This window comes from Hyperolius riggenbachi, chromosome 8, assembly GCF_040937935.1.
Source record: "Hyperolius riggenbachi isolate aHypRig1 chromosome 8, aHypRig1.pri, whole genome shotgun sequence".
NCBI classification, from domain to species: domain Eukaryota; kingdom Metazoa; phylum Chordata; class Amphibia; order Anura; family Hyperoliidae; genus Hyperolius; species Hyperolius riggenbachi.
The window spans coordinates 99086516-99105203 of record NC_090653.1 but is presented as its reverse complement, the minus strand read 5'-3'; the positions used below and the strand labels follow the sequence as shown (position 1 = coordinate 99105203).

The 18688-nt window shown below is 43.0% G+C and overlaps 1 protein-coding gene across 5 annotated transcripts in view; it reads left to right on the top strand.

Annotated features, from left to right (window-relative positions):
- The window catches only part of LOC137529038 (kelch-like protein 13), a 192014-nt gene that overhangs the window by 52732 nt on the left and 120594 nt on the right, over nt 1-18688 (top strand). The window contains exons 1-2 of one of the 5 annotated variants that reach the window (XM_068250922.1): nt 9561-9620; nt 9883-10261. The exons of 2 other annotated variants lie outside the window; for them this stretch is intronic. In XM_068250922.1, the coding sequence (XP_068107023.1) occupies nt 10164-10261 (98 nt within the window). In that variant the 5' untranslated portion in view covers nt 9561-9620; nt 9883-10163. Of the gene's footprint in view, nt 1-9035; nt 9621-9882; nt 10262-18688 lie in introns of those variants that run through there. 2 more of the 5 variants (XM_068250923.1, XM_068250927.1) reach the window with 2 other exon arrangements.

The window sequence follows — 18688 nt, the reverse complement described above, 5'->3', positions numbered from 1 at the left end:
TGGGAGAAAATTACATAGAGGAATTGAGAAAAAATTGTATATTTATTGTATTTATATGGTACCAACATACTGCGCAGGGCTGAGAAAGGAGACAAACAACAAGGTACAAAATCATTCAGAGTTTAAAGTAAACCTTAACTGAAAATAATTACAAGTGTTTCAATTATCTGGGGCTTCGACCGCGGCATGGCAAACTTTATTTCCCCGCCGCCTCTTAGTTTAGTTTCTGCCGACCGATCAGTCGGCGGTCCACTGTGCCTGTGCGGCCCTGGCAGCGTGCATCCTCGTACGCGTTCATGTTGGCGAACGCGTCCTGCGCAGGCTCAGTAAGAGAGAACCTCGCTGATTTGAACGCGTACGAGGATGTGCGCGACCAGGACCACACAGGCGCAGTGGACTGCCTACTGATCAGTCGGCAAAAACTAAACCGCGGTGGGGGGAGCGGATGATTGGTTCAGCACGCCACGGGCACAGGATGGCTGCGGGGGGCTGGATCGAAGCCCCAAGTAAGTGAAACTCTTTTTGTAATTCTTTTCAGTTAAAGTGGACCTGAACACAGGACCGAAGGAAAATATAGGGAAATGCACCCTGTGTGTATTTAGAGAGTTTAGCCTGTTTAATTCCCCCTCATTTGTGTCTAATCACAAGTTGTAATCTGATCACTCCCCTGTGTCACATGACTGCCTATGGCAGATAAGCCCATTTGAAAGCACAGGCTGTAAACAGTATGTCTGCTTCCATTAATCAGGAAGTATAAACTGTGCAGATTTATTTTAGGATTTGTATCCGCTGTAACAAAGAAATGTTTTTGGTTTTAAAGGTTATGTTGTTTTTGTATCTTTTAGAGCAGAGAGGAGTTCTGAGTTCAGGTCCACTTTAAGGCTCCCTTTAAAGTGAACCCGAGGTGAAAATAAACTGAGAAGATAAACCATTATATTTATCCTACTCCTAAAAATAACTCTTTGTTAACCACTTCAGGACTAGCCACCTAACCCCCCTTAAGGACCTGGGCAATTTGCATGGAGGGGGTGGGGGTGCGCTTGGGGGGGTTGCGCGGCTGCATCCCGTCTATGGCTGGCTGGGCGTGGTGTCCGCCATGGAGGCAGGTGTCCCCCCTGTAGCTGGCAGCTTTCACTCACCTTCCATGCTCCAGCGATGAGCCGCAGTAGCCACCTCTTCTCTAGCCAGCATATCTGCTCCAAATGACGCTCAGGTCCGGGTCGCGGCTTGATGACGTCATCAAGCCGGGACCCGGCGCTGACGTCAGACGGAGCAGAGATGCCGGCCAGAGCAGAGGGGGGCCCTGATCGTCGCTGGAATGGCAGGGAGGTGAGTGGATCCTCCTCCTTTCCCCCCTGCCGCCGCCGCTGTCAACGTGATCACTACGATCCGCCGGCGATCGTAGTGATCACGTGATCAGCAGCCATACGCGATGGCTGCTGATCACACAGGGGAGATGCCAGCTGTCATATGACAGCTTAATCTCCCCTCCCACCCCCGGGTGCGCACGATTGCGTCGGGATGGTTTGTTAGCGTGGACGTTGAATCAACGTCCGGTCAGAACGGTAGCACCACCTGCTGGACGTTGATTCAACGTACCTGGTCCGCAAGTGGTTAAGCATCCCCTGGTTTTAAACATTTACAGAGTACCGTATATACTCGAATACACGTTGACCTTGTGTATAAGCCGATTCCAATATTCAACCCTCTTAAGCTGGAATTTTTTTTTTTTACTCAACTATGTCTACCCAGCAAAGTTAATGGCTGCACTTGGGGCTCAGGAGGGGTTAATGACCCCTCTACTTTTATGAAATGAATCAGACCTAAAGTTCTAGACTATAGTCAAGTATATACAGTAGGTTGAATGTTTTACTGTCTCTAATCAGTGGCAGCCTAATAAGTGTCCCAGAGTTAGGGAAAGGTCAATAGTTCATGTATTTTATCTCCCCCTACGCTCAGCTGTATTCTGCCAGGAAAACTTTTATGGCTGTAATTTTCTTTATTGGTGATGTTCACTATATTCCTGACAATACAATACAACATAATACAATAACATTTCTATAGCGCTTTTTCCAATAGGACTCAAAGGCTCTCTCAGATTCAGTAGTTGGTAGTAGGATGAAGTATTCACACAACAAAAGTTATATTTCTGCAAATGCCAAACTGAACAGGTGGGTTTTCAGTCTAGATTTAAACACCTCTAGAGATCGAGCTGTCCTGATCTGTTGAGGTAAGGAGTTCCAAAACGTAGGGGCAGCATGACAGAAGGCTCTGGGACTAACAGTTTCCAAGTGGACTCTGGGTATGACTAGATTATTAGAACATGTGGATCTGAGAATTTGGGGATTGCTACGCAGCTGCAACATTTCTTTCATGTATCCAGGGCCCAGATTATTCAGTGATTTAAATGTCAGTAGGCCGATCTTGAGTAGGACCCTCCATTCTATAGGTAGCCAGTGAAGGGAGTGCAGGACTGGCGTTATGTGGCAGTGACGGGGTTGGTTGGTTAGCAGTCTGGCAGCAGTGTTCTGTATCAGCTGTAGGCGGTACAAGTCCTTTTTTTGGAAGGCCAGTGTAGAGAGCATTGCAGTAATCCAGTCTGGAGGTAATGAAGGCATGAACTAAAGTTGGTACATCTTCTGGGGGGGATGAGGTGCTTGCTTTTTGCGATGTTCTTAAGGTGAAAATAGAATGATTTCATCACAGCAGAGATGTGAGTTCTGAAGTTTAAATCCCCATCAATTAGAACTCCAAGGCTATGCACGATTAGAGCTGCGTAGATCCGTGCCTCCTATTCCCAGTGGTGAAGACTGCAAGTTAAGTTGTTTTGTTGTCATGCACTGCCTTCCAATCAGAAGGACTTCAGTTTTGTCTGCATTTAGTTTCAGCCAGTTGTCATTCATCCATTGCTGTAATTCACGTAAGCAGGCGTTTATAGTTGGAGTTGGGTCTGTTGAAGGAAAGATATAGTTGGGTGTCGTCCGCATAGCAGTGGTATCTCAGGCCATGTTTTTGTATTAGTTTTCCAAGCGGTAACATGTAAATCGTAAAGAGCAGGGGAGAGAGGATTGAGCCCTGGGGCACTCCATACTTAAGTGGTATAGGGGTGGACAGGAAGGGCCCCATAGACACTTTTTTGGTTCTGCCACTCGAAGGATTTGAACCACTGAAGAACTATGCCTATCAATGCCGCAGTATTCCTGTAGCCTGTTTATCAAGATGTCATGGTCAACTGTGTCACAGGCTGCAGAAAGGTCTAGCAGTATGAGGATGGAGCACTCTCCTCTGTCTCTTGCCATGAGCAGGTGGTTGCATATTTGGATGAGGGGAGTTTCAGTGCTGTGGTTTTTCCTGAAGCCAGACTGGAATGGGTCATAGCTGTTGTTTTGTAGGATTTTGGATTCTAGCTGGAGATATACAGCTTTTTCTATTAGCTTGCCCACAAGGCACCCACAAGTCAGAAGCTGTCACTTCCATGCCTAGAAATTAAGTAAAATGACCTGGCTATTATGTTTTGTATTGTACACACACGTTTATCTCATCATTACACATATTGCCTCGGGTTCACTTTGTCTGAGACCTTATAGTTCAAGTCCAAGTGAGTCCACAGAAAGGAAGCAATATCTGCTTAGACTCTGTTTTGAAGACACTGCAGTGTGAAATGTACTTTTGAATAATTGACTCTTCCTTTACTTGTTGCAAATGTGTACTAAAAGAAATATGAAGGGTTTATTTAGCAGAAACCATTGACAAATATTGCTTACTTCTCTACTGTGCTAATTCTTTGCATATAACCTATAATAATTTCACAATCGCTGACTGAGCACAAGTACTATATATGGATCAGCTTTCTAACTCTATAGCTGCTTGCAAAATACAGATGTGCTTCTCAGACACTGTTGAAGCCAAAAGATCAGTATGACAGCCAGGCAAGTGCCATTTTCATAAAGGGAATATAGATGACTGCCTGTGTATTCCTCTTGTCAAGTCTCCTTTAACGCCAGGTTGCCAGCCATAAATAAAGCGAATTCCATTTACCCACTGCGCTCTTTATTATGCAGTCTACATCCTGACCCTGCATTGCAAGCCTTCCAGTGTAATCATAAATATTTCTGCTGCAATAAATCTTATCTCAGTCAGCCTGGCTTTATTTGGTACATAGCCGACGAGAAGGAAGCTTATTTCCCCTCCCACATTCCTGCTCCTCACTTATTGGCTGAGGGCAGTTCAGTGTGACACAAGGCTTAGAAGGGAGACTCTGCTGAAATACGATCTATGCTGTGCTCACGTGTTTACAAAGCAAGCTAGATATGACAGTGAAGTTTCTAGGAGGGAAAAAAAGAGTAAAGGAGAAAATTACTGCAGGATTGGCTTCAGCCAGAGGCAATAAAGAGGGAAAGTGCCTGAAATAGGTTCCTCTTTATTAACTATATAAAATACACTCAAATCAAAATGTGTATAGTTCAATACATATGTTAGTAAAACAAGTGTTTATCTACTTATATATGTATTTTTTCCTGAGATAGTATGGCTGTCCTGCCTGCTTTAACTCTAGTATCCAATTTCAGCCTGTTCATATTGTACTAGGAATACCATTCTCTACAGACTGCAATCTAACATTCAGTACAGCGTTTGTGGGGCATGTTAGGATGCCAGTGCTTACAACACTCGCTGAATAAGCAGAACATAGCCATGGGTTTAAAAATTCAGTCGTGCCTATTTAAAATTCAACACACTTGGTTGGGAGGAATTTTTCAACGTCTCTTCCTTCACCTTGAAGGACCCTTTAACAAATTTAATGCTTATATAATCAGCCTCTGTTTAGACAGCATCCGTAGTTAAAGCTTTTAGAGGAACTCAATTCCACTGCTTGCCTAGATTCTCAACATGTGGTAGGGGAACCCCAGGGGGTACTTCACTTGGGTTGTGGGGGTATGTGAACTTGTCATTTTCATTACAGAATGCTTGAATGATAAACCTGATCAAATAGACCTGAATACGTACATCGTGGCACATTGAGTCACAAGGGAATGCTTGGAAGTGTTCATACAGAACACTAGTAACATGTACTGCATGGGTCAAAGGGTTCTTGAGATGATGTTGCACACAGTGGGGAACTTGGTAAATATTTTGTTTCATAAATGGGACATGCTTTAATACTATATTGTTGAGGTACATTGATGCAGTGCATGCGAATTAGAAGGCACTTTTAGAAGCTGTGTTGGTTGATGTAGTGAATCTGCTCAGCTACATGAGAAGCAAGGGTCTGATTGAGATAACACACTTAAAGGACACCTGAAATAAGAGGCATATGGAGGCTGCCATATTAATTTCCTGTTAAGCTGATTATATGCCTCTAATACTTTTAGTTATAGACTCTGAACATGCATATGCAGATCAGGTTTTTCTGACAATATTGTCAGATCTGAGAAGATTAGCTGCATGCTTGTTTCTGGTGTCATTCAAACACTACTGCAGACAAATAGATCAGCAGGGCTGCCAGGCTACTGGTATTTAAGAGGAAACCAATATGGCAGCCTCCATATCCCTCTCACCTTGGGTTCACTTTAACAAACTGCCAGAGAAAAGTGGTCTCAAATCTAAAGCTTCCTGCATGCACAATTACTGTATTGTTGCTCTTAATTTCAGATCAGTTGTTAGGGCAACATTTCAGGGAATTGTGTCCTGCTAGGCAATATGTAATGTTCTTTGGAAAGGAGAAGATGGATGATGGACAGCAATAGGATCCACTTCCTGCACTGATCGGAGCTTGTACAGTTGTGTTCAAAATTATTCAACCCCCACTGAAATTGAGTGTTTTGGCCAGTTTGACATTGATTTTGATCATTTCAGTCATCTTGTTTACAATTAAATAAAAGAGGCACTTGTAAGTCAGACAAATATAACATAACATTTATAATGAAATAACCACACATGTCTTTTCTGTGCTCACATCATCAGTTTTATTCAACCCCCAAGTGACATTCATTCTTAGTACAACATCCTTTTCCAGTTCTAGCAACTTTTAAACGTGAAGCATAGCTTGACACAAGTGTCTTGCAGCGATCTACAGGTATCTTAGCCCATTCTTCATGGGCAAAAGCCTCCAGTTCAGTCACATTCTTAGGCTTGCGCGCTGCAACTGCTTTCTTTCGGTCCCACCAGAGGTTCTCAATCGGATTTAAGTCTGGTGACTGTGATGTCCACTCAAAAATCTTCCAGCCTTTAATCTGCAACCATGCTCTAGTGGAAGGTCCAACGTCTCCCAAGCCTCAGGTTTGTGATGCACTGCATCACATTTTCATCCAATATCTCCTGGTACTGAAGATAATTCATGGTACCTTGCACATGCTAAAGCTTCCCTGTACCTGCAGAAGCAAAACAGCCCAAAGCATGATTGATCCCCCGCCATACTTCTCAGTAGGCAAGGTGTTCTTTTCTTCATAGGCCTTGTTCTTCCTCCTCCAAACATAGCGTTGATCAATGGGCCCAAACAGTTCTAATTTTGTTTTATCAGTCCACAGAACACTACCACAAAAGTTTTGGGTCCCGAGTGGGACAATTGGAGCAGCCGTTAGTTTTTGGGGAATTGAGAGGAAGTACAGCAGTAGCGTGCCTACTTTGAAAATGTCCTGACTCAGTCCCATCAGTTAGTGCCAAAATCGTGGAGCCTTCGAGGACTGGATATCTCTGATTAAGACTGATGCTTGAATTCTGACCGTGTAACTGGCAGTTGAATAACATTTGAGTAAAAAAGGCAGGAGGATGAAATTTACCTTTGGAGCAGTAATGAAATGGCAAATAGGTAGACTGTAGCACTGTCTAGGCTCACATGATAGCTGATAGAATGTCATTGAAGACTAAATGTGTACTGGTTAAGGGCTCTGCCTTTGACATGGGAGACCAGTTTGAATCCTGGCTAGGGTCAGCACCTATTTAGTAAGAAGTCCTGGGGCAAGACTTCCTATCACTGCAGGGTGGCCCCTTGAGCGAACCCTTAGTGGCTGCAGCTCTGAGCGCTTTGAGTCCAACAGAAAAAAAGTGCGATACAAATGTTAGGATTAGGATCTAATATCTTGCACAGAGGTAGGTCTTATGCATGGTACATATCATGCAATTTCCCGTCATAGATGGGTCTAATCAATTATTTCCGACAGGTCTGATCTGACTTCCGATCGTTTTTCTGATTGATTTTCTAATCACTTCTATAGAAAATCATAAAAACGTTCAGAAAGATCGGACCTGTCAGAAATAATAGATTCAACTCGTCTGACTGGAAATTGCGTGGTTGTGTACCAGGCACTATGGTTCCTGTGGCATGAGGGCAGTAACTTTGTAAACCTTTTATAGTACTTTAATGGCTTTGCGTGGTAGTAATGCCCCATCATATGCAACTGTTTTTAGTTAAGTGTAAAGTAGAAAATCTGTGACACAAGATGTTTGCAGGGAACAGAAACTGCTGATCTTATGTGCACTATGTACATGCTCTCCAGTGTTCTCCCCAGAAATGTTTTCCAGCCGGGTGGCATGAAATAGTAGCCGGGTGGGGCGAGATGAGAGAATGCAGGGCCTGTGCTTCTATGACCAACTCTGCTTACCACATAGGAGGAGGTGAGCCTATGACAGCCGGGTGGTCATCAAAACTAGCCGGGTGGAGCACCCGGCTAAAAGAGCCTGGGGAGAACACTGCTCTCAGAAAGGACATCAAATGCATAATGTGAAGAGAATGAGGCACCGTATGTGTGTATAGACTTTTGTAAGAAGCCCACATGAGAGAGTGGTTACAGCAGGGGTGAAGTTGATAAAAGCCTGACAACTGTTTTGCGGGTTGGAGGCTGAATAACTGCCGAAGCGGGGTTTCCCGTGAAACGGCTGCCTGGCTTTTTTGCATTTCACCTCTCCTGGAACCTCTGTATCTCATGCCCGGTTGCTAACAAAGGTGTATGATTAGGTACGATCAGGTGTCTCATCCTCTTCACATTGAGTGTTTTTAGTTCGGTGTTTGGTAATTGACAGGACAAGCAGTGGTTGGCTGCCCAACTTGCAAAAACTGCTTTTGAAACTGATCAGCATCCGCAAATGACTGGCCTACTAATAGTTGGAGGTTGGAGTCAGCGCCCTACAAGCAGCTGTTAGGAAGGGGGCACTTAGTGCCCTCAAAGATTGATTGGCAGACAATATGGAGGATGCCGCTCTCAATGCTGAAGTGTAACGTGAGTGCCTCAGGCAACAGTGGTCCTGTAGTTCAGGAAATGATGAACTATTTGTGGATGATCCTCCCACATGATCCTCCCACATTATTATGAGTGTAACAGTATGAGCAGCCTTGAAGGAAAGGCCTCTTTTTGTCGCTTTGCATTTATGTTCCAGGAACTTAACAGAATTATTGCTGTTGTGCTTTTAACATCATTTCTTTTTTTTTTTTTATATATGTAAACGGTTTGATGGCTTAATCTGTGAGGCATTGTTGCTAAATCCAATTAAAACAGCTGGCTAGCTCCTTCCTTATGTAATGAGTCAGCCCAGTTAGTCATCGTATTGCGATATCTGCATGCACGGTATTGCCAACTCCTCTGGAGCACCTGCAGTTTCTAGTGTTCTCTCCACTCATAGACATCTCCTGCCAAGTTTTGAAGCGTATGACCCAGAAAGGTGAAATCTTCAGTGGTGACAATCCGAGCATATGCAGCTATTTGGGGATATTCTTCTGTAAACTTGATTTGAAATGTTTTTGTTTTTTTTAATCCAAAAATGATAGAGATTGAAGGCTGAGCTTTTAAGTGATTAAAAATGAAATCCAATACATAACTAGCATTTGATATAAAGCAATCTCTGCATGGGTGGTTGACATGGAGCCCACGGTGATGGTGCATTGTACAGTGCATGGTGCCTCTTCTGGTCCGGTGCTCTTTTGTTTCCTGATTAGCTGGAGCACACCATCCCTTTTTTATAATGAGCTGGCTGGATTGCTGGTTTATCTGCTGCTCTCGCTGCTCTGAAATCTTCCTGTCAGTCAGCAGCCTCTGGAGGTCAGTAAACAGAGCATAGAGCTGCAGAGTGGCCCCCAGATGGACACCTGCATGCCTGGCTTCCCTGTCAGTACTTTAGGCAATTTGCGATCCGTTCAGGTGGGGGGGAGGGGTGAGCATTGAATTAGATTGTTGATAACGTCCCTACAAGGACTGCTATTAAGAGCACGCTTCTCTACTGCAGAAGACACACAGATATCCCTGAATCCACAGCATGTTAGCCGTGCGAGATCCTCCTTTTGCAGAATGTGGCAACAGACTAGGGAAATGAGAGAGGCATCAGCACCAGCCACCGCACGTTCTGCTGAAATGTGCAGCACTTCGTCTTTGCAATTTTCCATCCCAGTGAAGGATTAAAAGGACCGTTCTTTTTGTTTTGTTGTTTTTTTTTTCTTCCTCTTTCCCCCCCTTCATAATGGCACTCTTGCATTGTTTGACCAGAGCTTGCTCCCGAGGAAGACAGGCTGCTGATTTTAGCCACTGATCACTCGCAAGCCCCTGGCCCAAGGCTATGCTGAGATTTATATCCCATTTGTATTGTTGCAGCTCAAACGAAGATTGTTCAGAGGATGACAAGTGTATTCTGAGTAGGTATGTTTTATTTTATGCAAATCCACTTCTCCCACCCTCTGTACTGGATAGGAATCGAGCTGGTAGCGTGGTAGGTTCCTGATTAAAGTGCTGCAGTGTCCTTAGCAGAGTTCCGTTAGAAGCAAGATTTTATTTGCATCCATATCCTTTTTAGCTGTTGAAAATCTAGCTGCATTGGACTGCTTTGTGCAGTGCAGATTTTACTACTTCTTTTTTTTTTTTTTTCCTTCTTTTTCTCCCCTCTCCCTACAATCCACTGCAGTCAACGCATCCCTAACGAGGTGGCACTATTGTTGAGGTAGAACGATAGACTCATCATATCGCTTTAGGGGACAGGAGGATTTAAAAAGCGATGCCTGGCAACCCTATTTTACAGATTGGAAGCATCGGTTTGAGGGCATTGGCAATCATTTTCTTGTGTGCAGAGCAGCAGAAGCAGCAGCAGCAGCCCCTGCGATGTCAGTAGTGTGTGGGATGGAAGTCCTAGTCGGTAGTCTGTTATGGAAACGCTGTTTACTGTTATTGTAGTACCGTGGTGACAACATGCCATTGAAATGGAAAACCAGCTCTCCTGCTATCTGGAAATTCCCCGTTCCTGTGCTTAAAACATCCAGGTCATCGCTGCTATCTCCAGCATACATGTAAGTGAGAGACACGAGGCACCCTAAGGTGGGCTTTCATTTCAAAAAGAATACCCTCTGCCTAAGTTGCTTTGGCACAATTTGCCTGAGAAAGTTAATGCAAATGCGGTGAACTGACAACCTAGCCTATGATCAATCTCCACGTCTTTTACGTTTTTCCATCAGACCTGCACAAATTTTTATATCTTGGTCATGAATAAAAACAAATTCCAATTCTAATATTTGTTGTCTTTTTACTGGGTATTCTACATTGGAAAAAGGTCCAGCCTTAATCTTAGTGGTATTTGTAAGTTTCCGTAATCAACTACCTTTGGTGTTTCAGTATGTGTAAGGTGGATGATTATCCTGAATTTTTAATTCTGGTTTTTGGCAAGCCATACCTTCCAGTGTTTTGACCAATGACGTGTCCAGTTTGTACAACATGCCAATAAACCTTCATAAATCATGGTTACTCATGATTTATACGTTGTGAAAAGGTCTTTTTTCTCCTACCCCCTCCCCCCCTTATTTAAGCGTGTGCTATGCTTAGCATGTTTATGTATGTACTTGATACCTTTTTTAATATCGTGTTTCCAGTACTTGTGTGTACCCAGTGTATCGATTGAACAGTTGTATGTCTTGGCTAATTTTTAAACTGTTTTTCCAACTAACTGATTTGTGTTTAATATTCTATCTTGATTACTGTACTAAAACAATTGGTTCTTATTGTGCACTTTAGTGAAAAGTGACTTAGAATAGTAAAGTACTGGGCTTTATTTTATTGGTCTTTAAGGTTATTTAATGCTTTTTTAACCACTGACCTCCAAAATGATAGATTCCTGTATATGTATCTTAAAATGGGCCTCCATGTGCTATAGCTTCTCTAGCTTCCAGTCTTAAGAATTTAAAGACCATGCTGTCAGAAAAGGAGATAGTCTAACTGATAGCATTCCAATGACAAGCACTTCCCTAAGTCCACTTTTTCCCCCTAGTTGTGTGGTTTACTAAATATACTTCCCATTTCTTCAAATAATCAAGGACTTTGTTATGGCAACAGAAAGATCTGAATGCAGGTGCTGCTGTCTTAAATCCGGGGTTAACATGGATGCCTTGGACAAAGGATTCTTTATATGCTACAGTATTGAAAAGGATTCTTTGTCACCTTGATTCTGCCTTTGTGCTAAGATGTACATCAAAGCTCTGTAGGCAAACATCAGGCAAAGCTTAGATTATGCATCCTGTAACCCTTTAGATGCTGCCTTTGTTGGTTGGAAGGGTTAATTGCAGATGTATAACCCATAAATAACTATGCCTTTCACACATGAAGTTTTGACGTTCTTATGTTGGACGCAAGCTAGATAATATTTGACTGGTTCAGTGGTTTCTGTGGCAGTGTACTGTACCAGAACTGTTGCTCAGATGAGCTTCAGTATGTTGCTCACTTACTTCCAAAACTGGATGCATGCATGTGGACAATGGTAGTAATGAAAAAGTGGCAGGGGGTGATTTTGGCAGATACTGGCATTTCTAGAGATTCGACATGTAGCCAGTGTATGTAATAATTGGTCTTAGTGTTTTTGTTGGGGGGGGGGACTCTTAATTTTCCCCTTTGGTGCCAACCAAAGAACTAGTTCTCTAGATTCTTTAACTTCCTGCTGGCTCAGCCACAAACGCGTCGGATTTGTTCCTGTAATTGTAATTTATTCTGCCTACCTTGTTAAACGAGGCTTCTCTGGGTTACTAGTTTACATCCAACTGCAAGGATGACAAGTAGCAGTCATTTAGAAATGAGTTTAGTAAATACCAAGACTTTCATAGCTATGTAATACAGGGATCTCATTTTGTAATCCTTTCTATGATTATTTGAGAACAAATTCCTGGCTCCTCAGTTTGCCTTGATCATCTAACTTTTACATGAATTTGTTTCGTGTATATTGATTTCTATTCAACTATGTTTTTAAACATCATCCCATTCATTTCCCTGGAGAAAAGCGGTGTGATATATATGTAGATCAGGTATTTAGAATGCATTTCTGGTAACACAGGATGTGCTGGTAGTGTTTTTCCACAATTAGTTGCAGCTGAAGTGGTTGCCTGACATCGGTCCGGAAGTGACCATTTTGGTGAAATAGACAAGCGACAAGTGCAGTTAAACCACCTTCTCCTCAAAATCAGTACTGCAGTTATTCTTTGATTTTCTTCACTGAAAATGTGCTCCTTTCTGTGGAAATATCTGTAAATAACAAGTGTTGTCTAGTTTTTCATGGTGTTAATGTCCAGGTAACACAGATATTAGTGTTTCAAGTTTATTATGTTGAGAATACTTCTTTCTGTATGAGACTGGATGATGCTGGTAGCTTGGCGGTTGGTGTGCTTCTTATTAGAATTTAAAGAGACACTGAAGCGAAAAAAATATATATGATATAATGAATTGGTTGTGTACTATGAATAATAACTAGAAGATTAGCAGCAAAGAAAATATTCTCATATTTTTAGTTTCAGGTATATAGTGTTTTTTTCTTACATTGCATCATTCTATAATATGTGCAGATTACACAACACTCAGCATTCAAAATGAGTCTTTCAGAGCAGTCTGTGAAGTAATGAACTCTCCTCTAGCAGAGGAAAAGTAAACAGTTCAATTAGTTGAGATAATAAAAGTCAGATAACAGCCCTCTCCACGTCGGAGAGCTTAATAGCTTTTTTTCATAGAGATAACAACTGGAGTTTCTCAACTCTTCCTGTACTGGAAACAATTAGACTGATGTATCTGATCTTAATGTTTTATTTCTTAGCTGTACTACACATACAAATCATAATATCATCATTTTTTTTCGCTTCAGTGTCTCTTTAAGAACCACAGTTTTTGTGCGAGGAGCAAGTACCATACCTCTGCCTGATCATGTGGGGCTTTGTAACCCTTAAATTGCTGTTGATACACCACAGTAATAGACTGTTTTTTTTTTTTTTTTTTTTTTGTTTTTTTGCTTCCTATTTTTTTTCCTATTCTTTCTCTGCACCCATTCATGATTTGCAGTGTTTCACTAAGATTTTTTTCTGTCTTTGGTGTATAGATTGTCCATGACCTGATTTTTTTCCATGAAGAGAAGCAGCCTGGGGCTATGCATATTGTTTTTTTCCCCTGGCCTTGTTATGACCCATTTTTGCTTTCTCTTGATTGTGCCCTGTTCCTCGCAGAAGAATGAATGCATGCTTTAATCTTCAGATCAGGTTGGCTCCGAGTTGTGGAGAAAATCACACTCTAAAGATAAAAATAAAATGTGTTTAAGGGAAACTAAACTCATAATTCAGTGTGGTCTGGAAACCAGACTGCTGCTGTGGGTAGGCAGATATCCGTGTTTGAGTCACATGTTCATCCATGGATGTACAGATATGCCATGCTGAAAAAAATAGAAATCAGTAGCTTGTGCTAGCTAGATTATGGTTTCCTGTTTAGACACAGAGTACATATGTCTAATCATTACAGGTCTTTGTGCATTTGTAACAAGCCAGTGACCCATCTCTTTTCGTAAGTAGTTTTTAAGAAGTAGTGACTAGACTACTTTTAGTGTCCATTTCACCATGTCATTCCAGTTGGCTAAACCATGTGGCTAAACGGTTCATTATGAACTGAACAGGCGGTGGAGATCATGCCTTAGGGCTGTACTTGCCTAATGTATATGATGTGTACAACTTGTGGCTTGTGTTCCCACTCTGTGAAAAGTACAGTTATTTTTTAATACTAGATAGACCATGGCAGAGAATAGCTCTGCTCTGAAACTTGTCCATGTTCTCATGGTCTTCTTAGGAATAGTTACATAGTTACAGTTATTTTGGTTGAAAAAAGACATACGTCCATCGAGTTCAACCAGTACAAAGTACAACTCCAGCCCGTCCCCCACATACCCCTGTTGATCCAGAGGAAGGCGAAAAAACCCCCACAAGGCATGGTCCAATTAGCCCCAAAAAGGGAAAAATTCCTTCCTGACTCCAGATGGCAATCAGATAAAATCCCTGGATCAACATCATTAGGCATAACCTAGTAATTGTAGCCATGGATGTCTTTCAACGCAAGGAAAGCATCTAAGCCCCCTTTAAATGCAGGTATAGAGTTTGCCATAACGACTTCCTGTGGCAATGCATTCCACATCTTAATCACTCTTACTGTAAAGAACCCTTTCCTAATTAAATGGCTAAAATGTTTTTCCTCCATGCGCAGATCATGTCCTCTAGTCCTTTGAGAAGGCCTAGGGACAAAAAGCTCATCCGCCAAGCTATTATATTGCCCTCTGATGTATTTATACATGTTAATTAGATCTCCTCTAAGGCGTCTTTTCTCTAGACTAAATAAACCCAGTTTATCTAACCTTTCTTGGTAAGCGTGACCTTCCATCCCACGTATCAATTTTGTAGCTCGTCTCTGCACCTGCTCTAAAACTGCAATATCTTTTTTGTAATGTGGTGCCCAGAACTGAATTCCATATTCCAGATGTGGCCTTACTAGAGAGTTAAACAGTGAACAGTGGTTCTCAAACTAAGGCTCGCGGGCCGAATGTGGCCCCCTGAGGCTTATTTACCGGCTCCCCCCCCCCCCCACACACATAAAATGTATAGATGCGGTCAGCTACATCTTTAAATATTGGTGGTTTGCATATAGAATGGAGCCAGAAAGCAGTAATTCGCTGGTTTCAAATCAAATTCCACATCAGGTGACACTGTTGTCCAATTGGATATGCTTCACTGTCTGGCCCGCAAAATACGTCTACATCATTTTATGTATGCTCTGGCCCCCCAGCAGTCTGAAGTATGTTGACCTGGCCCTCTACCCAAAACGCTTTGGGACCCCTGAGTTAGGCCCAGTGCACACCGAGCGGTTTTTGGAGCGATCCGCCGGCCGCATCCGCCTCTAAAAACGCTTGTCTAATGTATTGCAATGGGATGGTGCACACCGGCGGTTTGCGGTTTTTGCCAAGCCGCAAACGCGCCTCCTGCTGCGCGTTTGCGGTTTTCGGAAGCGTTTCGTCAATGTAAAGTATAGGAAAAACGCTAGTTCAGAGCGGTTTGCCCGGCATTTTTGTTACAGTAGCTGTTCAGTAACAGCTTTTACTGTAACAATATATGAAATCTGCTACACAAAAACGCACCCAAAACCGCTAGGTATGTTTAGAAAACCTCTCTAAACATACCTAGAATCGCTCTGAAATCAGCTCCCAAAACCGCTAGCGTATTGCGGATCTGCTAGCGGTTTTGGTGTGCACTGGGCCTTAGATGATTTGATGGTACTCAGTACTTGACAGCATGTGGTAAGTGTTGAACAGGGAAGGTTATAAAAGTCATGCTCCCAAATAGTTGGATGTGGCCTTTGGAGGCCATTTTGGCAAAAGCTACAATTAATTATTAGTTTACCTCTGTTATGAGAGAAACATTGAGGCCGGTTTCACACCAGAAATCGGTGGATTTGTTGAGGTGTGATCGTGCCATTGCACTGTAACATCAAAAACAGCCTTCGGAGATTACTGTGGCAATGCTGGGTGATTTACTTCTGACTGCAAGCCAAGCAGGAAGTGAGCCTCTCTAACGTTCACTTCCTGTGTTGGAAATACAAAGTGCACAGAAGTGTATTGACAATGACATGACTTCCGGTTGCCGTATGTCGTCGCCGATAACGCGCTGTTGTCAACCTGGTAAATTTGATACTTCTGTCGTTTTGCACCGTGGTAGATATGAAATACCCCATAGGTTATTATTGCTATAGGGTTGCCGTGCGGTAAAAAAGGATAACGTAACACAATGAAACGTGTCAGTGGGAAACGGACCTGAGGCTAGGTTCACAGTGGTCAGTTCATAAAGTATGTTATGAGTGTGAACTGCAATAGAGATTTGCCATAGACTTTAATACAAAGCTTATGTGGAGAGCGTTATAATAATGCAATCACTTACAGCTCAGTACTGTGAACATCCCCATAGACTAGTAGTGGCAATGAAATGACATGCAGACTTATTCTGCAACGCAACTGACCACTGTGAACAGGGCCTGAGGGTGATGGTATTTATCCTGAAATGGTCGATATAATGATCTTTAGACTATAAATACTCACTTGGAATAAAAATGCAGACCAGGATGGTTAGAACACTCTTGCAGGTGAGTGTTTTTAGAAAGCATGGTAGCCAAAGGATCAGCACTACAGTGTATGTATGTTACTGAGGACAGGTTTAATTTATGGTACCTTTAGTGATAACACTGTTGACTGCCCATGCAGACACAAACAACTGAGGCTAGTCATGGGAAACTGGCAGTTTAGAAACTCTTGCCTGATCTTAATAATTTCCAGACTTATTCCTTTTTAATTTGTGACCTAAAATTAAATCGGATGGAAGATTTATGTTGTTTGGGGGGCCATAGTGTTGCTGTACATTGAACAGTGCAAGGAAAACGTTTCAATTTATTGCAAATTTTTGTTCAGTGTGTGTGTGTGTGTGTGTGTAGTAGGAATTCAATACCTGTCTGAATCAATCCAGATCACAGAGGAATTGACCTTTTGGCCACATGAGGTGGCAGTCTATAAGTGTATGGGTACCTTTTTTAGTTTCTTCCTTATAGTTTGTTTTGTATATGTTTACCTCTTCCCTCTCCATAATGGCAACAGATTTACTTAGCCAAGCTGAGAACACCTGTTCCAAGTGCTGCATGGTGATGCAAAGTCTTGAGGTTACTTATTGTTTTCAATTCCCACCATCTTAAGTGGTCAGTACAGTATCTCAGCTTTAGAAAGCTGGTGTGCATGGAAAAGAGGCACCAGATTTGCAGCGATTAAAGACCTGGGGCTGGTTCATATGGGTGTCTGTGCCAGAAGCCTGAAAGCCGCCCCTTGTCTCGTTCAAATTCATTTTCTGTAAGCGTGCAGAAAAGCGTTTGGCTACCTTTGGTGATACTGCCCATCGGTTGTGTTTTTTTTTTTCCCTCCGACTTTGATTGACCCCCACAGGGAAACACTGTAGCACCATGGTTGTCTATACTGGACGTTGCATGCTGTGTCCAGGAAAAAAACAGAACTACAGAAAAAATTGGGATTGCAACGCAACATTTGCACAATGGTAAGCAACAGTACCAAGCTCGGCCTGTTAATTTGAATTGACAGCACTTACACGTCGAGCGCCATGGTTGTCTCACAAGCGTCTGTGTGAACCATCCCTTGACCGTGTGAACCAGCCCTCAATTGCTGGTTCATACAAGCAGCCTGCAGCTGCCCAGTGTCTTGTTAAAATGCATTTTCTGCAAGAATTCAGAAAAGCATTTGGCCACCTTTTGGCGGTGCCGTTTCCAATCCTTGGCGCTGTTAGTTGTGTCCAGGGAAAAAACAAAACTATGGGAAATGTTAGGATCAAAATGTGGCGTTTGCGCAAGCAAAGGTAGATGACAGTGCCAGTGCTTTCCTTTTTGTTGCATTTCCTGCTTAACACATATTCTAGATATTGTATAAGCTAATTTTCAAAATGGCTGCTGCAATGTGGTATACATTGTAGAGCCCTCGGACTACATACTTCAGCAGAGTCTTGTTACAGTAAACTCTGATACGGTAACCCTCTGGCTATAGTTAGTTCGGTGCCCAGGTCCCAGCCATGTGCCTGTATAAGTATACAATGTATGAAGACTTCTGTTATAGTAACCTTTTGATTTAGTAAAATAAATGACTGGGTTCCTGGAAGTTTACTATAAAGGGATACTGATGTATATGTTACCCTAACCTGTCCTAATCTTGCTGCAGCTCAGTATCGCCAAACTCTCTCATCAGCCCTAGAGAAAGCTGCTCCACCAATATTCCGCTGCAACGGACCCCCTAACCCCCAGCCCTGGCGAACTATACATACTCAACCTGCCACATGCCACTGAGCGGAAATGGAGGAAAACTAGACTTAAACAGGATTTCCTACAGTACAAGACTAACCTGCTGCAGTTCCACACTGCCCTTGCTCATGTGAAGCAGGAATACTTTACCAAGCTCATCGGAGCACAAGCTTCCAACCCCTGGCATCTTTTTGTCACTTTCAACTCCCTGCTTAACCACTTGCCGACCGCACGCTTATACCGTGCGTCGGCAAAGTGGCAGCTGCAGGACCAGCGACGCAGTACTGCGTCGCCAGCTGCAGCTTAATTAATCAAGAAGCAGCCGCTCGCGCGAGCGGCTGCTTCTTGTCAAATCACGGCGGGGGGCTCCGTGAATAGCCTGCGGGCCGCCGATGGCGGCTCGCAGGCTAGATGTAAACACAAGCGGAAATAATCCGCTTTGTTTACATTTGTACGGCGCTGCTGCGCAGCAGCGCCGTAAGGCAGATCGGCGATCCCCGGCCAATCAGCGGCCGGGGATCGCCGCCATGTGACAGAAGACAGCCTGTCACTGGCTGCACAGGACGGATAGCGTCCTGTGCAGCCCAGATCTCCGGGGGGAG